The sequence below is a fragment of the Accipiter gentilis genome, chromosome 14 (assembly GCF_929443795.1).
Source record: "Accipiter gentilis chromosome 14, bAccGen1.1, whole genome shotgun sequence".
NCBI lineage: Eukaryota > Metazoa > Chordata > Aves > Accipitriformes > Accipitridae > Astur > Astur gentilis.
Genome location: NC_064893.1, coordinates 1,567,886 through 1,593,547, shown reverse-complemented (window position 1 = coordinate 1,593,547; position 25,662 = coordinate 1,567,886). Strand labels below are relative to the sequence as shown.

Below are 25,662 nucleotides of genomic sequence, written 5' to 3'. Positions count from 1 at the left end.
CAACATCATCCTGCTGTATCAGCTGCAGGCAAAGCCAGATCTGCGCTTCCAGAGAGCGGAGAGCCGCTGGCGAGGGGGAAAGGAGGCAGACGCGCCCGCGGTGCGCCGCGGATGGTCGGTCCCAGCACGACATCTCCCCCCCCGGCCCCCCCCCCCCATCCCCTGCCTCCGCCGCCGGAGCCTGTCCCACGGCGGCCGTGCATGAGCCGGGCTGACGGGCAGGGACTGCACACCGGCCCCCCGGCCCCCCCCCCCGAGCCCTCCTCCTCGGCGGCGCACAGCACCCCGCGCCAGGCACAGCCTCACCCCGCGCCCCCCGGCTCCCCTCCTCATCTCTGGGGGCGGTAACGCTTGGGGTGCGTCGGCCGTCTTCCGCCACTTGAATCAATTCATCCGGATTTTCTACCCGCAACTTGTTTGGTTGGGGCTGTTTGCGGGTTTTTGTTGGGTTTGCATTTTTGTTGTGTGTGGTTTGTTTTGGTTTTTTTTAATCTATTTGGAAATACGGGAGCGGAGGGCGAGCAAAGCCCCGAGTGACTCGCCACAACCACCCTGCGGGGCGAGAGGCGCTGGCAGCCGCCACCTCCCCGCTCCCAGGGTGTCGTCCCGTCACACACACCCCCCCCCCCCCCCCGCGCCCCGCTTTTCTCCTCAGCCCGGGACGGAGCGGGGAAGCCGCGGCTTACGGAGGTAGGTTGGGAGGCGGCGCGGCGCTGGCCGGCTGCGGGAGAAAGGCCGGCGGAGGGCCGGGGGAACCCGGGGCGGGGGTGAGGCCCAACGGCCGCCGCCCCGCTGAGGCGAGGGGGGAGGGCGCGTGCCCTCGCCGTTGGTGGGGCGGGCGGCGGCGTCTCCCTGCCGCTCCTTTGGTTTTTTTGGCTGTTTTTTTGGGGGTGGTGGTGGTGGTGGAAACTTGGTGCTTTCTCGTAAGTCGCGGTCGTTGTGTGAAGCTTTCTCACCCGGGACGACGGTGCGCTGAGGGAAAGCTCCGCGGTTCAGCCGCTGATTTTGGGGGGCCGTGCGCTTGTTTTTACTATATTTCTCCTCCGAAGGAAGACCCGTGGAAACCTCCCCACAGGTTTTCATTGCGGGTTTTAAAATGCTGCGGGCGGGTGTTGGCTTTTGGGTGGTTTTTGTTGTTGTTATTGTTGTTGTTTTTTCCCCCAGCACTTGAAATCAACACTGGCATGCAGACCACTTCTAAAATAAATGCTAATGCGTTTGTATCTCTCCAGTTATAGTGTGAAGAAAGATATTTATGGTGCTTGCCTACCCACCCTATGAACAAACAGGTCAGTACCTAAAGTAAGTGGGTTTGATGCTTCAAGTAACTTGGGAAAATGAATTTCAACATGCAAGATGCACTGTCATTCGTACATATATGTATTTAACCTAGTTAAACTCAAAATGTTGGTGGCATCCAGAAGTTTAGTCCATTTTCCTTTGCAGATAGGAACTCCTTTTGCTTGATGTAAGGTTTAGAAAGTGATCCTTCTAATACGCTCCTGTGTGGCCCAGTGTACTTCATTGGGTGTGGAAAATACATATTTATGCTGTTTCTTGCTTCAGGATGATGTTGTTTTAATAATGGAATGCATCTGCTTTTTGATACATCATTAAAATTTTTATTTGGCTTTTTGCCAACAAGTGGGCAATGTTAGCAAGAGTTACTTATGTTACAACTCTCTTTAAACTGTGGAGCATCAAGGTGGCTGGTAATTTAAAACTGGCTGATGAGTAAGATAATAAAGCTATTACCAAGCCAAGACAAGAAAGTATTGGAAGAGTAGATTGGCATTAAACAAGGAGCCCATATAGATTTAGAAAAGGGGTTTAATGAGTGTAAAAAATGACATTCTAGAAGTGAGATGTGTCAGGCTGAAATGAAGAGTTTCCAAAAGCCAATCTGAGTTAGATTTCACAACAGAAATCATAAGACAAGGAAAGTGGCAGCAGTGGGCAAAGCTAAGAGTGTAGCTAGTCCCAGAACAAAACAAGTAACTTGCTTCTCTTTGGAATGTTAACATCGATGTTGGACCATGGGTACACAGGCTGAAGAGCCCATGGGGTTTAGAATATGGAAACTTCGTGAAGAAGCATTTGTTCTGCCTTCTCCCTCACCCCTCCGGCTCTGGTTGGAGCTAAGGAGCAAACCGTGTGTTGCAGGTACAACAGGGCTGACCCAGTGTGCTGTGACTGTGGACTGTAGAACAACTTTTAGCTCCTGCCCTCAGCACAGATTGGCATTGCCAATTGCTGAAACAGCAGGGCAGCCCTGAACAGTCACTGGTATATTCCATGGTCAGCACAGAAGAATTAGGAGGTGGGAGTCAGGATAGATCATGCCAGGCTAACTTGATATTTCTGTGCAAAAACGGCTGGTTTCTGAAAATGAGAAAGGCAGGAAAGTTCTCATTTTTGTGTTCCTCTGACACGTCTAAGCTTGCCGTCTCCCACCAGCCACCTTTTTTCTCCTCGACCCGTGTGGAGCATAAGAATTTTTGATACAGGGATTGTCAGTACTCAGAGGTACTGAAAGGCCCTTTGGGGTGAAGAGCTGCCTGGCCAGAGGCATGCAAAAATAAAGGATGAACAGAAATTACAGGAGATGTAAAACATATTTGAATTCTAGGAAACCTTTCTAGAGGATATGAACATATAAACAGCCTTATCGTCTGTATGTACGTTTCATGTCACCTTTGGGTTTGCCTAGCATAACTACATGTTAGATTTGCTTAGATTTAGTAACTATGCATCGCAAAATCTGAGATTTAATTGTATATTTTATATTTTATGTGTAGAGTGATAATAATAGGCTCCGCATTAATACGCACACACACGCACACAAACATACTTCCCGAATACATCAGCAGTTAGAAGAAAGATGCCTACTTTAATGTTCTTAAAACCTCCTTTATTTCTTGCTGAAGCAGCCTATGTCTATTATAGACACTGACCTTGCATCTCTGGCAGAAACATCCACCTGTACTCAGCAGCCGCCAGCATTGTGTCTATATGGCTGTGGTTGTGTCTGTGTTGTAGGCGTGCATGAGATCCTTGAGTGTGCACTAGCCCCAGCCTGCCCATTGCTCTCATTTCCTGAGGCAATGGGAGATGGTGAGCATGCACCTACATGTAGACACCGTGGGAAATGAGCAGACTGGCACCTGAGGGTGGAATCTGGCATCATTAGCATGACAATGTAGACACACCCCTTCTAATAAAAAGTTAATCTTGGCAAAACACCAGGCAGTTCTTGATGAAAACACAGAATTTTCATGTAGCGTAATCTAGTTGATGAAATGAGATTTTTTGAGGAGTCTCAACTGATTCAGGGCTTCAGGCCTTAAGACAGGATCACTGAATCCTTTCACATTCCTTAAGCATTTCCCATTTTGTTGTTTCAGGATGCTCACTAGAACCCCAAGTGTTGTTGCCCAGGTCTTCCTTCTTCTAAGCATAGTTCTTGTCATAGCTATTGCAGTGATACAGTTAAATCAGCAACAGATCCTCTCCCCAGGGCTTAAGGTAAGTCTTAGAATACCTAAGGAAGGGGAACAATGTTTTGAACTGATATTTAATGATGTTCCTTTCTAAACTAATTGTTGTGGGGTGATTCAAATGAGCTTGCAGTCATAGATTAATGTTTAATCACATCTTCATCATGGGAAAACTGAAGCTGAGAGAAAAAGAGAATTGGTCAAGGTCACAGAGTCAGAGGAAAAGCTTTCCTTGATTCCCTTTCTGTAATGCCCACCACACAATATCTTCTCCAGGACTGAAAGGCCGAGTGACTAGAAAATGCCACTGCTTTTTTATTTTTGCCAGAGATTGGAAGTAATTTTAAAATAATTTTGAAGTGGGAAATACCTGGAGTTTAAATTCTGCCCCCAAGCACAGCTAGGAATTTCATGCTGAAATATTTGCAAACTGCTCCTGTGGATCAAAAGCATTTGGGCCGTAAGTGTGCACTTTATGATTTACCACATGTTGGGACTTGCTGGATATTAACAGAAGCAACGTAGCTTCATGAGGAGGGGCAGAACAAACTGGAAAAGAAACTGAAATACTCTGGAATTTGGGCTTTGCCTTGTGCTGCTGGAGTATGTGTGCAGTTATTCTTCAGTGAGATGTACACAATTGAGGACAAAGCTGTAGAAATTAGCTTTCTAGAGATGCTGTGCAGTCTGGCATTTTGAGTACTTTGGCTTTTCTCACGATAGCTACAAGCATATAAACCTTGTCAGATCCTTCTTTGAAGTCCTTTCTACCTTTCCCTCTGTGTATGTACTTAACTGGATAGTTCACATACTGATGGTGATAGACTAACGTCTCATTACACTTCATGGGATTACAAACACCTTTGGCTTTGTCTGAATCATTTGGTGGTGTATGAGTCAGACAATGGGATAAAACTGTATTCTGATACCAGTTTTATGTGTTTGTGTGGTGTGGCAGGGTGTGTGTGCGCGCTGGGATCTTGCAAGGGGACACAGTGCCTCAAGCTTACTCCCTGTTATGCCCCAAACTGCTTGCAGCAGCCTTACATCCTGCCAATTTTCATGCAAGGCAAGGCTGGACTGACAAGTAGGCTGAAGCCACTATCTACACATCACTTGTGTTTGTCATTAGTTCAGTTACACATTCACAATGATAAAATTGTCTACCTTACTCTTTGAGCAAACCATTTGGAGCTGGTTGAGGTCAGGAGGTCTGCTTCCTGAATCACAACAGCTTCATGGCTGGTCCTGGAGGAAGACTGGTGGTTCCTCTGCTAGGTGCCTTGGCTTTAAATTTCTTTTTAGGCTGTAAGCCTGCCAATGCAGAAAATCCCAGCTGATATGGAGGACCCTGTGTTTGGTTCCTGAGACTCTGGGTAGTCCTCAGTGAGTGATTAACACTCGCAGGAAGTAATTCTTCAGGAGCAGAAGGAGGACTTTGGTATGCCAGTGTGAAATCCTCCAGTACTTAGTTGATATGATGGAGCCTGGAAATGGCAGTGTCCTGAAGTTAGTGATTGATTAAAATTAAATATGGCAGTAACATGATTAAAACAGACTTACTCTTTATAAATGGCCTTGTTCTTCTCCTGGTTCTTCTCCATGAAACCAAAGCAGCAACTGAAGGATAACTGGAGTTTGTGTTATCTTCTTCATAATAGCTCTTTCCCAGGATGCACATTTAGAGCATCCAGGTTCGTTCCTTTGAGGCACAAGAGATAAATTATCTGCTACGCCACTGATGTTTTAAAGTGTTGTTGCAGAATTAAATATTTTGGTTCCTTGGTGGTTGGGTATCTGAAGATTCAGCCAGTGATTTGTGAAGGAAGGACCTGCCCATGTGCATGAGGCTGAGGCACTGAAAGATCTTAAGAGTCATTGGCACACAATGTGAAGTCAGAAGACTGATGAAGAGAGCACAAACATCCTTAGTGACATAGTTTGTGAAGAAGTTCAGAATTGTAAATGACGCTAGCTCTGAATGTAATGAGCCTTTGTAATTGTGGTTTGATAGTAGTATCCATGGAGCCTTTCACCTTTTAGTTGATCAGGGTAAGTGTCACCTGGATAAATATAAATTTTCATTACCTAACAGTCCTCTAGGAAACAGACTAGACTGGTATTGCTGGTAGTTCTTTGGAGGCCGGGAGTCTGTAGGATTACAGTGGAAGCTGGGCACTAATGAGGTGTGGAAGCTGAATGGTTTGCCACCTGAAGCAGTGATCTTTCTCAGTCAGACCTGAGGCTCCCCAGGGAGGCAGTGGGATGAAATTTATTGGCCTGCTGCAGGGGCTCTTACTGCTTTGCAGCTAGATGGAGGCCCTAATTTTCCAGTATTGTCAGGCTCCTGGGCATCTGTCTTTTTTTAAAGAAAAAAAGTTGACAGAAAAATGAACCCTACACTGTGATTCCTACCAATTAGATGACTTTGGAAGAGGGGGCCAGCTAAACGTCCTTTCGGGGATCATAAAGAGGTGTTGTGGTTTAACCCCAGCCAGCAACTAAGCACCACGCAGCTGCTCCCCCCCACCCAGTGGAATGGGGGGAAAATCAGGAAAAGAAGTAAAACTCATGGGTTGAGATAAGAACAGGTTCATAGAACAGAAAGGAAGAAACTAATAATGATAATAATAACAGTAATAAAATGACAATAATACTACTACTAAAAGAATTGGAATATACAAAACAAGTGATGCACAACGCAATTGCTCACCACTTGCTGACCGATGCCCAGTTACTCCCCAAGCAGTGTTCCCTAACCAGCCCAACTCCCCCCCTTTGGCCAGTTTGGGTCAGCTGCCCTGTCTGTGTCCCCTCATGACTTCTTGTGCCCCTCCGGCCTTCTTGCTGGCTGGGCATGAGAACCTGAAAAATCCTTGACTTGTCTAAACATTACTTAGCAACAGCTAAAAACATCAGTGTGTTCTCAATATTATTCTTGTACTAAATCCAAAACATAACACTATACCAGCTACTAGAAAGAAAATTAACTCTATCCCAGCCAAAACCAGGACAAGAGGATAAGCAAAACTGGTTTTCTTCCCTTCGTGCAGTTTGCCTTCCTAGTTGCTACAGTCTTCTGCTGCCATAAAAGATGGGAAAGGGGGAAAGACTGGTCTCGTAAGCAGTAGAATGGGATGGAGAGACCTGTCCTTCAGTCCCACAGAGAGTCCAAGTGACCTGGGACAAGTCACTTAAATATTTCTCATTTACTTCATAAATAAACATGGGGTAATATTGATTGTCTTTCCCTCTTTGTTGTCTCACACTCTGGCACAACCTGTTGTCAGTGGCAAACTCTCAGGTGGACTGCCTAAACCACTCAAAGGGAGAGGTTTATGGGGCAATTAGAAAAGAACCAGAATGTTACATCATTCTCACTGTGGACTACTATGTACTTTACCTCTTTGCTCGTAGCTTCATGGATCCCTTGTGCATCCTTGAATCTAAAGCCTGTGCTTAAGTATCAAACCCTTCAGCGTGCAGCCAGCGTAGCTGGGATAATGGGAAATGAACTTGCTGCAAAATCAGGTCATAACACAGTGTTATCTATGTGTCAGTGTGGATTCTGAACCTGATGCTAAAAGGAAATGAGCATTCTCCATCCCCACTGAATTAATTATTGAAGATATGTAGTATGTTCTTTGTTTTGCAGCCAGATTCATTCTGTGCTTGGCTGTTGGATTCATGCCTAAGTGCCTAACAATAGAATTAACCTCTCTTGTAAATATACTGTGCATACATTTTCTAAAGTGTTTGATGGTGCAAAGAAGTACAGCTGCATATGGGCCTTTAAGCTGTCACTGTTTGTTTCTTGGTCTAATGGTATTTTTTTTTTCTCCCCAGTATGGAATAGTCGTTGATGCTGGATCCTCTCGGACTACAGTCTATGTCTATGAATGGCCAGCAGAAAAAGAAAATGACACAGGAGTAGTAAGCCAAACCTTCAAGTGCAATGTGAAAGGTGAGCTCAAATGGAAGTTCCTTATTTCTTTCTAGCCTCCAAGAAGAGGTTAACTGGAAGCTTCTGTATTTTTTTTCTGCTGTGTTCCCTTTTCAGTGCTGGGAAGCAAGAACTGTTGAGACTGTGTCTATATCTGTCAGCATCAGTCCTTCTCCTACTGATACAGCAGGGTGCTCTAATCTACAATGGAGAGAGGAAATTTTAGCTAAACTGGATTTACTCCATTGCAGTGCATGATTGGTGCAGACGGAATTCTATCTACAGGGAATCAGGCCCTGTAAATGTTTAGTCCTTTTGCCCTGAAATAATTTCTTTTAAAAGGAAAGTATAAAATAAATTTAAAAATAGCTTGGAATAAAAAAATCTTTGAGAAGAATGGGGATCTAGCCCTTGTTAGATGTTAGCCATTAATTTGGAGGCAAAAATGGGTGTCACCTATGCTATAGGAGTTTGACAAATTAGTTTTTATTCTCCGGAAGTCTTAGTGATGTTTAAAAAAAATAATCTTTGCTGTTTGAGTAAGGTTTCCTAGAGAAACAAGGCTTATGCAGTTCATCTGTAATTGTTCTGTAATTACTTGGAAAGAGGCAACCGAGGGGAAATTATGAAAGGCATACGGAAGGTGAACAGGAAGAGCTTCTCCATACTATAGAACTAGGGAGCGTCTAATAAAATTATCAAGTAAAATAGCTAAATTGCAGAACTGCTTCTGACAGGATGTCATAGGTGTATCAAATATGCAGGTTTGGCCTTTGGCTGAGGAAGATCTATAGTTGTGCACTGCTAGAAGGTGTCCCATGACAAGTACCACTGGCTACCTGCCTTGTCTTTTATATGAGGTTTTGCATTGATTCCTCTCAGAGGGAGGATGCTGGACTAGACTGACTTTTGCTCACACTCTGATATGATTAAGTATATGTTCTAATAGCTTGTTGTGGATTCCTTCATAATAGCTTTTGAATCTCTTAGTCAACATCAGTGACATTTGACTAAGCTTTCAAAGGTACCAAAGGTCCATACATTTAATAGAGACAGGGGGCCAGGCAGGGGAAATAAATCCACATTATTAAACAGTAGCTAGACCACAAGGGATTTCTACAGGAAGCCAGACTTCATAACTTCTGCTTGCCTGAGTAATGAACTTTAGCTTGTCCTCTAAAATACTGACTTCAGCAATACTGCTTTGTTTAGTGTACTGGTTTGGGTTTGCAAGTTAGGTAAGAGGAGAAGGTAGGGCAACTCAAGAAGTCTCAGTGCAGATTTTATCTCTGATAATAACTTGATAATAACTGTGGCATTCAAAGATAATTTTTCCCTTTCCTTCTCTCTTAGTCATGATCATGCAAAATCCTGCATCCCTCTTTGTGTCTGGAAACAGATGCTGGAGGTGTAGCCATAGAGGTCCATGAGTAACTAGGAAATAAGTAGAAGACAATGGTTTCTTAACAGCACCAACATTTCTATTTTCAGTGTTAAATACATGTGTGGACATTCTTAGCAGTTTTAGAACAAGGAAGGGAAAGCAAGTATAACATGCACAGAAATAATGCACTGTCATGTGCCTGGTGGTGGGTCCTTACAGACTGCAGGAATGGTGGCCAGCCTGCTGAAGTGGGGGGTGCACTCTGCTAGCTCATGTCTTGACTCATTAGGAATGTTGCCTTTAGGAATTCTGGCGTGAGAAAAATGCACAGAGAAACTGCATTATTCTTCCCCTCAAAAAATGACAGAGGAGTACTTTGTGAATTTGTTTTAATTGGTTTAGATTTTGTTTTGCCTCTGGGGAATACAGAAAATTGTGAAATGAAGGAGTCCAAATTGCTGTGAACTGTTCAGGTCCAAAGGGGCCTTAACTGTAGTCAGCCAAAGTACTTGTCATCCTCCAGTGTACAAAATCACCAGGGTTCACTGCTCCAGTCTTGGGTGACTCTGCACTGGAGGAGACAGAGGGCTTGTGGTGGGAGGCACTGGTGAATACATCTGTCAGTGTTTCTTTAGTGACCCTCTAACTATAGCCTTAAGCACTTACATTGGAGGATGGTTCTGGGCATACTGAGAGGCAGACATTCACAGACCTGCTGAACTTGAAAGTCAAATGATCAACTACTCTTTAAGTTCCATGGTGGTTTTATGATTTCATTTCTGCCTTTATTAGGTACCTCTGCCCCTGTGTGGAGGAGCCAGCCCCAGATCAAAACCCGTTCTATATAGTGCAGTTAATCTGTCCTGGTCAGGCTCTAAGCATCAGCAAAGCAGGCAGTTGTCCTGGACAAAATGGTCACTACCTTGTGACCTGCTCTGTTTGAACACTGGGAGATGGAGGTTGCTGCCACCAAGCGAGTGTGAAGCAACAGCAACTGCCGAGGATGTAAAACAGCAGTTGCTGCTCTGTTTTCCTCTGATAACAGCTTTTCTTCCAGCTTCAGGCCTGCCTGTGCTAGGCTTAAGACTTTTAGAAAGTCTTACTCCAAACCCGGGCTGTTAACTTCTAATGATGACATGGTAATGTTCATGTTTAAGTTCATGTGGGAAAGGGAGTAATGGAGTGTGGAGTCTGTAAAGTCTTACCTATTTTTTCTTCTGGTTTTATCAATGCAGTGTGGCCAAACATAAATGGTTTCTTGTTTTAATTCCGTAAGAGCCAGCTTTTCTTAGCTTGGTATCAGGTTGTGAGAGAGATGCCTGTTGCAGGAGAGCTAGATGGAATTCTGGCACAGTTGTTCTCTGTGGGGCAATGGCTTCATGGGAATGCCTGGATTTCTCCCTCTGCTACTTACTCAGCTAGGAAATTTTAGTCAGGAATGTTTTTATTCACACCCAAGTTGAGCCTTAACAAGTTGAGGTCCTGCTGGTCCTTGGAGTGTTGAGCAAGGGAGGAAAGATTTTGATGTTAATTGTTCAAATAGTTATGCCTTGTGCAGCATGGTGAACTCTCATTCCTGCTACTTGAAGGATTTGGAAATTTGGAAAGCTGTGATATACTTAGTAGTTCATGCACCAGCCTAGAGTTGGACCTCTATGACTTCAAGAGCCATTTGTGTGCATCTTGAAATTTCACCAGCAATTCCTTGCAGAAGCTTCTTTATTTTATTTTCAGTTGAGAGCAGTGAGCTGTAGATGTGCCATGGTGTCCACGACAGTTGCAGCAAACCCCATTAGAAAATCTTTGTCTTAGGTTATGGAAGGAGGGATTTTCTATACTTTAGCTGATCAGAGAAATTTTGCATCCATTAGACATGCTGTTTTCTACAGCATCTGCCATGAGTAAACCTATTTTCCTCATGAATATAGCACTGCTGTCATTGTGTTGTTACATGGTTGTACTCTATATCTTACTTTAGGTATGGTACTATAGGTGTATATGTATACACACAGAAATACAGGCAAGCAGTTTGTCTGTATCTTCTCTGTCTCACACAGCTGAGGCAGTCACTACATTGTTTATTCCTTAAGCACTCGTAGTTTTCCACCATCCTATCCTTGTTTGCAGTTATGGGTGGGAGGGGGGAAATATCTTTCTCTTAACACGTTTGCTAATTGGGCTAATTTGTAGTTGGCAAAGCAGAATGAAATCAATCTACTTCTTCTCTTTTAGGCCCTGGTATATCCAGCTATGAGAGTAACCCTGGAGCTCTTGCCAAACCCTTTGATGACTGTCTGAATAAAGTCAAGGAGAGAATACCAGTTCATCTGCATAAAAACACTTCTGTTTATCTGGGGGCTACAGCTGGCATGAGATTACTGAGGTATGGCAGAAATTTGCACTCCTCTGTATGTGTACTAGCATAGCAGTCTGTGAAAACAGAATGTGAAAAATGTACTGGATGCATTTTTATCCATTGGAAATTGGCCATCTCAAAAGGAAATGGAGCCCAGCCAATTTAATTTAATTAACTTTTTTGATAGGGAAAGCAGGGCTGTATAAAAATCCTCTGTTATGCCACATTGAAAAGGAATGCTTGCTTTATTCTGGAGAAGGCAAGAGTTTAATTTTCTCTTCCATATCTGACTTAAAATTCAGTGTTACGTAAACAGATAATGTTTGTGCATATCTGTAAGCATCAAAGGTAGATTAAAGCTAGACACTGCAGAGTTTTCCGAGTGTGAATGTGGTGTAATGTGGCTTTTGGGGTCTGTCTGTGGCTTTAGCCCTGGCACAAACTGGCTTTTAATGTTTGTTCTGTGGCTAAACAGAGTGGGAAGAAAGACTCCAGGACTGTTTTAACCAGTAGCTGTCATATAAGCGCTCGGTTCACTAAAAAGAAAAGTATATATAAGAAACAAAACACCCATGAACTTGTATGATAAAGGGTGAAGGTTGTACATAATGGGGGAGTTACTTGCTGAAATGATGCTGGATACTTGGCTGTTCCCTATCATAAGCTTCACTTTTAGGGAAACAATGTCTGTTTTTTATTAGGTGATTGTAGGAGTTTTCTTGAGTTGCTGGTCAGTGAACAGTAAACATGAAATTGCCTTTCCAGATGCTCAGTGTCTCATGTTTTGTGAATTGCTTAGGTTGCAAAATGAAACGGCAGCCAATGAAGTCCTTGCAAGCATTCACAACTACTTCAGAGCACAACCTTTTGAATTTAGGGGTGCAGAAATCATAACTGGGCCAGAGGAAGGGGTGTATGGATGGATAACAGCCAACTATTTAATGGGCAGTTTCTTAGAGGTGTGTGGAAAAAACTGCATGCTTTTCTTTTCACTGTTTCTCTCCTACAAATGAGAAGTTTGAGAGGACATGCCTGTTAAAACATCATAGCATCATAGCCATAACTTCCATTTTGCACTGAAATACATAACAGGGTCTTTTTGTGGCAGCAATAGAACAAAGCAAACATAAATCAAAGAATGTGATGTTACAGGAATTTGATATGGCAAAGGTAAAATTGTTGATCCACAAAACAGGACTCTTCCCTAAATGCCATCGGATGCCTTACCTAGAAACAGAAGCTGCATTGCTCTTAAATGCATTGGTATGTTAAGTGTGACAGGTGCTGATTGTCTTGATAGTGGTGCCAACTAAAGATGTTTTCTTCTGCTTTTCTGTGACTTCCTCAGGTGGTTGCTGTCCCTGCAGCTCTACTGGTAAAGGACCTGCACAGCTTAGGGGTCTCCAAATTGTTTGGCAGTGTTGGCTCGCTTGTCTTAAGCAGAAAAGACTGAAGCAGTGAAGGTGGTTAAGTTGGTGTGGCCAAATGTGCCTCAGCTGAGCCAGAAATCACTCATACAGAGTTCATTCCAATACTGCTGGCAAGCTGCAGGCTATGAGCAGTGGGCTGTGATACCAACTGTCTTGTGCAGAAAAAAGTGATACCAATATAAAGATACTTAGGCCATCCTTGAACTCAGAATAGGGTTAGGCAGGAGAGTCATAGCGGAGTGCGAGTCAAATGTGTTGGAAGATCCCTTTTTATATATAGATTTTCAGTATAATTTCATTTTCAGTAGAAGCTGTACCAAGACGGTCAACAACTGCTCATCTGCATTCATGGCAGCAGTGTGCTGCCCTTAGCATTAACTGCATTTCTTCCAGATAGTCTTGCTAGGTTGAAAGAAATTTTAACCAAACCCCTGAGTATTGTTAGCTGTCCTGGTTGAATGGTTCCTGTTAGATCATGGCAATTAATAAACAGGAATTAGTTGTTGGTGATCTGAGTGATAGCTCATGGTGAGTGTGTTGTTGACTCTTGCAAAGTTAAGAAAAATGGAATCACACATTCTGGAACAGTTTTTTCTCATTGTGTGCATTTCATGCAACAAAAATTACGTCATGAGGCTTCAGGGTGGTGTCAGTCTTCTACCACATGAGTTTTAATAATCCAAATATCAAATTCCATATGGCAGATTCGTAAGGACTACTGAAGGGACTGGAAGACACTGTGAAGCCAGTTTAGCATAGGCAATTGCATGAAGACCTATGTGTGGAATATCACTAGTAGGAGAGAGAAATTTTTACCATTCTTGTGACAGTAGGCTAAGAGTCAAATTCTGCTAGGGGCTGTTAATAGCAATCTTTTACTGTAGCATTTTCTTGTGAGTGTATTTGCTAGCCCATAAAGTTTCTTTTCCCTTCTTGTGCATACATTCATATCATTATGGTCAGTAAATAATATTACAGTAATTACTGAGATAGATAATCATAAAAAAATCTGTATTCTGCACTGTGACTGTGTAGATCAAGTACAGAATCTGGGGTATGTTTTGGGTAGTAGGGAAAAATGCCAGCTGAATGGATCAGATTTTTTGCTACGACAGTTTCAGTGAAGGAAATGTGCAGATTATGGGTCCTTGTTCTTTCAACTTTGGAGCTTTCATTTGGCTTTTCTGTGTTTTTTTCACCCTATTTTCACTCTCTTTTTCTGTGTGATGTCTTAATATTCTATTCCTTTTATAATTCTTCCTGCCTTGAAATAAGTAAGTCTTCATACTAATTCCATTCAGATTTGTGGGTATCTGGACTTCAATTCCCTGCATTCTAGTACAGATATTGATCTGGCTAGTCCTGTGCTTTGATCATTGTGCTGTCCCCTGAGTTGAAAGCTACACTGCATTCCTTTTCCCATCTTTCAAGATCATTTCACTCTGTGAAAGTACATCCCTCTTATGTAAAAAAAATCTGCATTTTTTCCTCAGAGCTAAGATTTTTTTGAAAGGGTGCAGGACAAAGAGGGGGGGAAATCTCAAAAAGTTAAGAGTAGAAAAGCCTGAAGGGCGAACAAGCAGATGATATTTCTAATTAGCCTTGGTTTTATTTTTACATGTAGAGAAACCTTTGGAGGACATGGGTCCGCCCTTACAGAAAAGAGACTACGGGGGCACTGGATCTTGGAGGAGCTTCCACTCAAATTTCATTTATCCCAGAGGACTCTCAGGAGAACTTCAACAGCACCTTGCAAGTGAAGTTGTATGGTTACAAGTACAATGTCTACACTCACAGCTTCCAGTGCTACGGGAGAGATGAAGCTGAGAAAAGGCTTTTAGCATTGCTGCTCCAGGTCTGTTTAAGACCCTTTGCTATGTTGGTCTTGCAGGTGTTCAGTAATTGTCTGAGCAGGTTCTTAGGCTTGTGTTCACTTCCCTTTGGTGGACTTTGGAGACCCCAATAAGAGCTCTTACGTGCTTAGTTGTGAACAAATGCACTTAGGTTTCTTACAAAGACCTTCATATTTGTTAAAAATCAGTGAGAGTTTTGTACCATTTGACAAAAAGGCCCAGCTAGTCCTGTAAGTGTTCTGCTGATCTTGCCAATGATTTTTTGAGAAAGGAGTATCTATGACTTAAAATGATCAGCAATGTTGTACTGATTGGCCATGACAGAGAAGAAAACAAAAATACGTGCATATGTGGTTTAAAAAGATTCCCATAGTTATTGTCAAATTAGGCCTTTCTTGCTTTTGAGTAGCCTTTATTGTTTGGGTTTTTTTTTTCTTTTCTTTTTTTTTTTTTTTTTAAGAAATCAAACACCAGTTCCAATGTGGATAATCCGTGTTACCCTCAGAATTATAATACTGTATTAATGATCAAGTACTTCTCTGGCAGCCTTTGTACACAGTCTCTGAGACCAGCAAATTACTACCCAAACCAGCTTGTGAACTTCCATGGAACAGGAGACCCAGGTCTGTGCCAGGAGATGGTTTCTCTATTGTTTAACTTCACTGCTTGCAGAGACAGAGAAGACTGTCCATTTAATGGAATACATCAGCCAAAAGCTAAAGGGAATTTTGTGGTAGGTTTGCAAACACAGCATTTCTTTTTGAGTTTGCTTGCTTTTGATTTCCGTAGTTCTGAAAGTAACAGACCTGTCATCTGCTCCTTTTCTATAGGCTTTCTCAGGATTCTACTATACAGTTAATGCTTTGAATTTATCTGGGCACTTTTCCCTAGCTGAATTCAATTCAAGTATGTGGTTTTTCTGTTCACAGAGCTGGGCACAGGTAAGTAGGTTGTTTTTTTGTTTGTTTGTTTGTGGGGTTTTTGTTTTGTTTTGTTTTTTCTTTTGTATCTGTGAAAGGGAAATATAAAAAGGAAATGGACTGGATAAGTATTCAGAACTTTTCAGAAGGTCTGTATCAACCTCAGCGTTTGTTTTCCCACTACGCTTCAAACCATGTAGTATTTTTAGCATGCTTAAAACTTGGACTGGGTTTCGAAATTTCATTTCACAGTTTTAACCATGCTGTAAAGATGACATGGAAAATTTAGGAACCATAACATCCCCAATCTTTTATGTGCAGTTTTATGTTTATTTTCATTTTTTACTGCATAAGCTGGATTACTGTCAGAGTCTTTCTTTTTCTAAATCTCCCTATCTAGTTGTCCACAACTTTACTTGGCGTTTCTGAAAAATGATAATAAATTCTAATTAGAATCCAAAGTATTCTCTAGTTATAAAAACCAAAAGCATTTGTTTTTCATAATTTACATGTTTTTAAAAAACCTTTTGCTTTCAGCTCCAGTTTATGCTGCCTAAATTTGAAGAAATATATGCTAGATCCTACTGTTTTTCAGCCAATTTCATTTATTACTTGCTTGTATATGGTTACAACTTCAATGCAGAAACTTGGCCACAGATACATTTTCAAAAGGAGGTGAGTAATAATCATTTCCTCTTACTGCTACTTTAATCCAAGGAAGTTTAGAAGGAGACAGAAAATGCAGCAGCCTACAAAGACATAATGGTTGTAAACAGCCTTTGTAAATGATTGTCAAATGTCTGGCATAAGCCAAAGCCACTTTTCAAGCCTCAGTAGCAATTTCAGCCTGGTTCCAGGGGTTGCAGCTTTACTTTGAGATGCTGCCTAGATTCTTTTAAAGAGCTTTAAGAAAGTATAAAATCATTGTGTTTTAAACTTTGCCCCAGTTTGTTGAAGTAGTGGCTTGCTCTAGGCAGTGATCTGCCTGAAACACCTGCTGGTCAAGGTCAGTTTGAGCTAACCTTGCTGAGCTGGACAGGAGAACTCCCACTTTTCTGTCTGCTGGCAGAGCCTTGGGGTAACCAGCAGAGCCGGTTTGTAGTCAGTGAGTGGTGATGAAGCAACTAGGGCAGTTTTCATCCTCAGCTGGCACATCCATCTGTGCCGTAATCTGGTTCTCTGGAATAAGAATGTATATTGATGGAGTATTGGCTTTTACTTGGCAGAGGGAGAAAGCTTACAACATTAATGTAATAGCTGCATTTCTCTCTTCCCTGACCTCGGTTTTTCTCCTAAAAACCAGGGTACTTGGAACGAACTTGTATACATCCATTCTAAAGCTACTGCTAAGAAATCTTTGCTTCCAAATCAGAAGGCATGGCCACTGTCTAAGCTTGGCTGTTACATCAAGAAGTGTGGTCCCCACAGTTCTCTGTGACTCCATCCTTTCCTCTCTGCTACTGTACAGAGCCTTGTTCTAAAACCTTGTCCCGGACTATCTCTTAATCTCCATACAGTTTGGAAATGCTTCAGCACTTGCATGCAAAACCAACAGAAGAATAGGTTGTAGATTTTCATGGAGCATTCTTAAATGCAGGATGTGCTGGCAGGCTGTGAATGAGACATCATAAGCAATGTTTTCTGAACAGCCATATCTATTACTGGTGCACTAAGGAATCAAATAGGATTTTCTTGCCTTATTTTGTCTTCTGGTGGACAACCATTAGCAACTCTGGAGGAGTGTCCTAAGTTTAGGCCTTCTACCAGGAATCAGCATAAAGCTTACTTTGGGATCTTAATCTGGACCTCGTGGGGGGTGGATTTGTCTCAATATTTAAATATATCCTGTATTGTCCCCAGCAGATAGGAGCAGCCAAACAGAGCAACATTTTTCTGTATTTAGCCAAGACTATAAAAATACTGAGCAAAATAAAACCCCAAAAGGCTTACTTGAAATTAACACCTGTTACCTAGAAAACCTAGGGTAATCATGAAACTCCAAAAGGAAAAACTACATTTTCTTAATTAGATCTGCCCCTACTAAAATAATAAGATCTAATGTTAACTGATCAGCTAAGCTACCCCAGAGATAGCAGCACAGTTTCTCCAAGAGTGGAGGGTGGGGTTTTTTGCCTATGCTAGGAGTATATTTCCTTTTAATTAGTGAACACAACCAGTGAAAAGAACCTGTTGCTGTAGCTTTCTTTTTATCAGTTAAGCAAAAGGTATTAGGATATACACAACTACAAAAAGGACCAAATACTATAGGCCCTTATGGTCTCCTACAACTAGTAGCTGACTGCTTAAAACTGTTCATTAAAGACATTAAATCATTTATTAAAGTTTATCCCTCAACTTCATCATGATGGTTTTTTATATAAGAACAACAGAAGAGGTTTGGTTTCCCAAATTTTCTTTCCCAAATTTAAGTAAACTACTTATGGGCAGCCATTCAGACAAACTCATCTCTCTAGTTGCAAAGTGGGATGACTTGTAATAAAGATGGAAAGTCAAATGAGTTTGGGAGAGTGGGTTGGTTGCAGAAGAACACAACTTCAGCTTTGTCCATCAGTAGTATACCCTAGAACTACCTGGAGTGATGGTGGTGCAGGCCCATTGAAAAAGAAAGTAACCTGTGCTAGAGCGTAAACCAAATACGTTATCTTGTAGCTGGCCCTCTATGCTAGCCCTTGTTTAATGAGTTCAACTGATTTCCCTTGAAATGCCCCTCATCCCCTTATTTTTTCACTCTGTTTAACAATACTTTGTTCCGTTTTGTTTTTCCAAGTTGTGGTTTGATTTGCAGGAGGCAGTCACGTGTACTTATATTTTATATAAATAGGCAAACCATTGTTGGAGCCTGGGCATGTGGGAGGAGGACAAGGGACACTCTATCTTCACCCTTTGATCCTGTGCTTTTCAAGTGGAAGGATGATGATTTAATGAAAAAGGCAGTGGAAAATTCATAGACTCTGATGCTCAAATTGGAAGTGGGGAAACACAGAAAAGCAGGAGGACCATGGACCAAATACAAACGTACCCCCTTTGCTTTTGTTTTACCTGTTCCTAGGTAATTTTCCACTTAGGTTTATTTTTTAAATGGAAGAGCCTAGTGCTGGCTCGTTTGCAAGCACAAAACCAACTGTGGAACAAAAGATGATAAGTAGAATTCCTGCTTTGGGGACTTTACCCTGGCGTCCTCTTTGTCCATGTTGGTGGGACTCTTTGTGAGTTTTTTTGTTTGCTTAAACTAAATAACATCCTAGGATTTGGCTAAGATGAGGGGCTAATTCTAGGAATTAGCACAGTAGTGTTGATGGTTTTTTTGTAAAGTGTGTTTCTTGCACAGAAGATCCCATAACTGTCTGCCTGCATATATACCACACATCCTTGTACCCATCCATCTAATACCTTTGTCTGACTTCTTTAGCCCAGTGACCAATTTTATTAGCTTCCTCTGGAACTACAAAAAAAAGGTACTTTGAAATGGTTCTGTGTCTTCTCTGTATACTCCACTAAAGTTTTCTCCTTGCTAACTTAAAGGGCAGTTGCCAGCATCAGCAGCTGAGCTTCTGGAACCTCTGTTCTCTGACTGAAATGTGTATGGGAATACAGGACTTTTCTGTCTTTATTTCAGATTGGTAACAGCAGTATAGCATGGTCACTCGGTTACATGTTAAGCCTCACAAACATGATTCCAGCAGAAGGCAAGCTGATCCAATTACCTCTGAAACCATCTTTGTTTGCTGGGCTCCTCGTCTTCCTCACAGCTATGGCATTGTTGTGTCTTCTCTTCCTTGTTTACTTGTGCATTGTATCACATAATCAGAAGAACATCAGTCATGTTGAACATGTATTTATTCCAGAATGAATGAACTTCATGGAAGACAAAACAAAAATTTTATAGTGCTATTAGTTGGACTTTATTTTTGAAAAATGGAGGGCGAAATAAAGACAGGCAAAAAGACCTTGTGACCAGAAGCATAGAGAAGAGACACAAAGGAATCTGTGATATGGTGAATTGGAGTGCTTTTGAAATATTTTGGCAATTGTTTCTATAAAACCAGATTGTCCAGTGTGTGCAGCAGAGAAAACATGGGCAGATAGGTCACTTTGCTTGATAAGGGATTAATAGCCTTTTCCTGCCACGTATGTATTTTTTTGTTGATTAACTCTGCGCTAACTGGTAAACTCAAGTGATGATGGATTTGATCATGGTGGTGGTTGTTTAAGATAAAATCAAACAAGTCGGTAAGAATTGTGGGAGGTGGGAACATGGCAGCTGTTCTTGTGTGCAGTGCTGACACTAAAAGCCCCCAAATAATCTAAATTCTGAAACTGGAACAAGCACATGGTAATGACAGGAACTGAAAGGAACAGCGGGTATAGAATTGTTTTTATTGCTGTTCCAAACAGATTGATCCCCGCCACATAAAGGTGTAATAAACTGCCAGTGCTTCTCAGGACTTTCAAGCCTGTCTTAAAACTGAGTTATATCTTTCAGTACCATAGAGATCTCAGAATGCCTCTGCTATGGTACATAAGATTTGCTTGGAAGGTGGAACAAAATGCTTTCACACTTTAGTAACTGTACCTAAATTTAACTGTACCTAAATTTAAATGTCTTGTAGTTACCTCCAGAAGCCACTAGGGTTTTCAGTGTCATTTTCTCAGAAATAATTTCACAGAAATACTTTTTGTAGGTTCTCATACTGAAACACTGACCTGTATTCCCCACATATTGTTGATCTCAGACAGTCGCAGTCAGTACTGACTTGTCATGTACATATTATTTCAACTGCCTGGATAGAGTCGCAGACCCGGGACCTTCTGAAGCATTAACATGTTCAAAGCCAAGAGGAATAGAAGCCAGTCTGCAGGCCAGCAGAACACCCTTTCTCTAGTGGGTTCGGGAACACATTGCTAGAACTGCAGTCATGACTGTAGTGCCTTGATCAGCCTTTCCACTGTCCTGGGCTCAGTGTTCCTTCAGCAGTGCTGGGATCTACCTAGCAGGTGCTTCTGTCAAACACATTAACTCCAGAGCTTTCCTGGAAGTGCTGCTCCCTTCATGCTCCAAAGAGCTGACTTCCTTGAAAGCCCAGGTACTCTTCACCAAACCTCTCATTCCCTTAAATCATAAGACTACAATTTTACCCACTGCTCGAGGAGTTCTTCACAGTCAGTGCCCCTTTTACCTGCCTGTCTTTTATATAGCTTTGGTCTTCTTCAGCTGGCTTCTGAAATAACCCTTGAAAAACCCTCCTGCCCCATAATCTGCCATCTCTTCCCTTTTAATTCCTCTTAATATTGCTCTAACATGATCTGTGAAGCTGCAAGGGGAATACATCTGAAGGGCCTTGGAGTTAGCAGAAAGAAGGGATTGTTGTACTTTTCAGAACCTGCAAGAGGAGAAAAGAGCATCTCTGCTTCACTTCTCCCCTTCTACCATGTCCTTTCACCTAGATTCAGTAGCTACATGGAGCTTTGTATTTCCCCAAATGTCTCACAGATAGCTGCTGCCACTCACTTTAATACATTCCTCCTTTTCCATCTTCTTGGGATTGCTTCCCTCTGTGTGTAGTTTCCCTTGCTTGCATCTTACCTCTCTGAAGGGGTGGTTATTCATTTTATGCATGGAGCTTTTCAGTGTGAGAAAGTAAAAACTAAAAGGGAAGTTACCACATTCAACATCTATCGCTAACAAGCTAAAGCCTGTGAGGCTGCCCGAGTAGGGTTTCCACACAGGTGTGTTGCATGTAAGAGATCTACCTGTTGATGCATACACTCAAAAGTCAAGTTAACATTGGATTATGAATCGCAATGACACATAATGTGATTGCTATCCCAACTTCATCTATTGCCTGTATTGATTAGTTTGTGAGATAGGAGAATAATGGCCAGTATTTTACTCAAGAATAATATTTTCAATTTCTGTCTTTTTTTCTACATCGCCTTCTTTCTTTCAGGTTTGGTTATGGGGATGGGGTTTTGTTTTCTTTTGTTTTTCACAGGCAGATAGATGATTTGAAAGGAACTAAATATCTTTTCAAATGGAAAAAAGAAAAAAAAGGAAGAAAAAAGTTAGTGATTTTTCAAGAGGATCAGCAGTGAGGGCTTTGTCCCTTCTCTGTTGGTATACTACTCCATCCTGTCAGTCTTACTGGAGTAGCAGTACTTAAAATAAGGCAGAAGATATTACAAGATGATGAAGTGTTCTGTGGCACCCAAGTTACATGTGATAGAACATAAAATTGAACTTCAGAATGCATGGACATTACAGAGGATGACATGAGATAAAAGCCTTATCTTGTGTGATTGATCTGGAACTCAGTTAAGGGTAAAAAAAGACAGTTGGATGACACCATTAAAATGTTTTCTTCAGCTGCTAAATTTCTGCTGAAAACTATAATCTAGGATATTTACTTGCCCTACAAAACCTTTGCTTGTGAAGGGCAGGGCTATTCAGACATGGTTTTGCACAAATGGAACATGCTTAGAAGTTATTCTCCTTAGAGCTGGCAGCTAAAGAACAAGTAGATTTTTTCAAAAATCATTTGGACTTCCAGATGTATTTGGATAGAGCCAGTATCTGTTCAAAGAATGCCTTCCCTCCATGAATCGCCTTCTGTTCTCCTTTTCCAGTAGTTCCCTCTTCTCCCTATGTATATAATCTCTCTCCTGTATCACCAGGATACCCACCTGCTCAGTGTCATCTCTCCCGTTAGTTTCAGCTGGGAAAGCTGAAACTACTATGAACTTCCAGCCAGGCAGTTGCACCACCATAGCATATAGCTTCTTCCAAGCCAGCACCATGACTGCAGTTCAGCATTACAGTAAAACAGCATGGCTCGGACACACAGCCAGCTTTGCTACCCTTGGCTGCAGTGGTTGCTTCTGGAGGGGAAGTGAGGCAAGGGGGATGGTAATGGCTGCAGTAACTATGGCTAAATCCTCCCCCAACTGTGAATCAGAACCAGATCAGCGGGTGTAACATTGTCCTGTCATCTAGAGCTGAACAGATCCCAGGGAGAGCCAGTGTAGTGAAAAGCATTTGGGAATGTGTACAAACTATAGGTCATTTATCTTTTCATACTCTTTACTGCCTGCTTATGAAGATTAATAAAATTAAGTTGTGAAAAGCTAAGCCAAGTGTACTTTTTATTTTTTATTTGCCCAATACCAATATTTTCATCCTGATAGACAAGTAATTCTTATTAGAGGGATAGGAAATCTCTGAAATGCTTTTCTGGGGGATGGAAATTTGCAAGCTGCAAAACTGATCCTGCGAGATTCTGGAGTGGACAGTGCTCCTTATCTCCAGAATCCATATTCTCATCAAGGAAACCCTGGTGGTTAAAACCAAACCACTTTTCTGATTATTATTTTTTTTAATATATATTTACACAACACTTATAAACACATATAAACAACTACTTTTAAATACTGTTAACGTTTCACTCAGGGACGCTGACACTTTATAGGGCTTCTTTCAGGTTCACTGCCATAATGTCAACCTGAAAGCTTATGTGCCAAAGAGAAGCAGCAATTCCCAGTTATCACAGGCAGTCGATCGAGACACAGATTGGTTAGAAAAAGAACTGTTGGGCATTAGGAATAGGGACAGGATTATGTAATATGAAAATCCTCATCTATGGAGAAGCAGCATGAAATTAATCCACCAGAAGAAAGAGATGAGAAATGAAATGCATATGGACATTTCTCAAGGAGGGGGGCGATGTGACAAACTTCTCCTAAAGCAATATGCAAACTTGGCAGAAGAAAACAGTAACTTTAATTCAGCATTGATAAGATCAGTTTAGAGGACAGAAAAGTTAACAATGCTGAGTATGATAGTCTACTGTACCCAAATTTGGGGAGTTTTTATTAAATTTTTAAATTCAATTATTATTTCAGGAACAATGTATGTTCACTTGGATGGCAGTAAAGTCTGTGTATCACAAAAAGTGCTCACCTGTACATAATTTGAGTGTTTTTCTGTGTAGTAAGAGGAAGGCGGTATCCAGTTACTTGCTCAGCAACTGTCGTTTAACCCCAGCCAGCAACTAAGCACCACGCAGCCGCTCACTCCCCCACCCCCCACCCAGTGGGATGGGGGAGAAAATTGGGAAAAGAAGTAAAACCCGTGGGTTGAGATAAGAACGGTTTAATAGAACAGAAAAGAAGAAACTAATAATGATAACACTAGTAAAATGACAACAGCAATAGTAATAGGATTGGAACATACAAATGATGCACAGTGGAATTGCTCACCACTCACTGACCGACACGCAGCTAGTCCCCGAGCGGCGATTCCCCGCTCCCCCTTCCTAGCTCCTAAACTAGATGGGACATCCCATGGTATATGGAATACCCCATCGGCCAGTTTGGGTCAGGTGCCCTGGCTGTGTCCTGTGCCAACTTCTTGTGCCCCTCCAGCTTTCTCGCTGGCTGGGGATGAGAAGCTGAAAAGTCCTTGACTTTAGTCTTAATACTACTTGGCAACAACTGAAAACATCAGTGTTATCAACATTCTTTGCATAATGAACTCAAAACATAGCACTGTACCAGCTACTAGGAAGACAGTTAACTCTATCCCAGCTGAAAACAGGACAGCAACATTTGTGCAGGCCTAGTGTATGTTTTAATTTAGAAGTGTATTCATGGGAGAAAATGTTTTTAAGTCCTGAATTGTTTTCAGTGTTTGATGCTAAGGCACAGTGCAAGTTTGATGTTTTTTATGATGCCTCATCCAGTTGTTCATGATCTTAACAGATGCAGAAATGCATGCATGCAAGTTATGTAGAACAGATGCAACCCTCACATACTCGGTAAGTCATCAGTGCAGTCACTAGTCACATTTGAGTATCTCTGCCATAAAACATGTGAAGGTCATTAAAAAGACCAAGATTTTAGGTAACCTTCCTTCAAGTAGTACTGGAGAGTAATGTTAGATCAAATGACAATGAAAAATACTGTTTTTCCAAATCACTCCAAAATGAAAGAATCCAAAAGCCATCACCTTTTACTGACTCAACCTAGAACATGTTGTTTAAATATGACTGGTTTAATACATGTATTCATATATTACTGTTGTAAAGCACAGTAAAGTAATATTGCTGTAATGGTATTCTGGATGGGACTTTCAAAAATACCTGATGGAGTTAAGTGTTCATTAACATTTTAATGATCCATTCCCTGGGCACTTGCATAAAGTATCTACACCATTTAAAACTGCTTAAGTGCATTTTTTTTACTTGTTCTCTTTTATTGTAAAACTGTACAAACTATGCCTTAGACAGCTAAATTGGGATGTTTCATTCCACTTTTAACAGAAGAGCTGGAAGAATGAAGGTCACATCTATTTTCCAGCAGTGCTCTGCAGTACATTTTGCTACTCTTAAAGCTTTTCTTCTCATAGCAAATGTTTTGGCAAGTGAAAATCCTGCAAAACGTGATCCATGTGCACGTCATTATCTTGATGCATGTCCATCAAAGCCAGCCCAGCGAACTGACGCTCACCCACGGAGCTTTTCTGCCATGCCCTGATGGTCCGCAGGGCCCCCAACACCCCGCCTTCCCTCGGCAGCAGTGCCGCTCAGCAGAGCGGCATGTTCTTGCGTGAGGGCTGCGGGGAGCTCAGGGTAAAACACCGGGCTGGGCTCCTGCAGTGTTGCGAGGGTGCCTCTTTGGCTGGGCGTGTGGTGGAACGTCTCCGCCCGGCACACCGTCTCTGCAGCTCTGCTTGAGGTTGGAAAGGTCCGTCCTGCATGCACTGCAAAGAGCTCGCACTGTGTCTTTGCTCTCTAGGAAATGTCATTCACGTGGCAACAGGTACCAGGGAATTAAAAATAAGAGCAGTCCCTGTGCTCGTCTCTGGAGCTCAGAGATAACATGGTCCAAGAACGGAACAAACACGTTCTTCTGGCACCGGCGCTAGTGTGATGCCTTCTGCCAGCACTGTAGGAGGCGACTCGCCCACCATTAAGAGCACAGGCCAGACACTCGACTTCTGCATACAGAGTGCTACCCGTCCCTCTGTCCTGCGGTGCATATAATGCAGAGTCAATTAAATGTTCCTTTTGTTTTCTTCGAACTACAAACTTTTCACCATCAGGTGGCATCACCTACTAAGCCGAATTATAATGCCGGTTTTACCCTCTCTAGAAGTTTGTTCTTGAACGCGTACTCCTCCCGCCTCCTTCCCAAGCCCTTTTTGCCTTTGTTGTGTCGTATCCGGAGCGCTGCCTTGCGTATTGCCAGGCCGCTCTTTCAAATC

The 25,662-nt window shown here is 42.1% G+C and overlaps 2 protein-coding genes across 4 annotated transcripts in view; both read left to right on the top strand.

Annotated features, from left to right (window-relative positions):
- The window catches only part of ZNRF2 (zinc and ring finger 2), a 568,219-nt gene that overhangs the window by 144,240 nt on the left and 398,317 nt on the right, over positions 1–25,662 (top strand). The window lies entirely within an intron of this gene.
- ENTPD3 (ectonucleoside triphosphate diphosphohydrolase 3) lies at positions 202–21,990 on the top strand. Its single transcript, XM_049817326.1, is given in 12 exon segments — positions 202–243; positions 245–448; positions 1,239–1,289; positions 3,382–3,525; positions 7,344–7,461; positions 11,057–11,207; positions 11,980–12,139; positions 14,235–14,465; positions 14,924–15,196; positions 15,294–15,404; positions 15,921–16,058; positions 19,021–21,990. Coding segments are annotated over 12 exon segments (1,857 nt in total). The 3' UTR covers positions 19,255–21,990.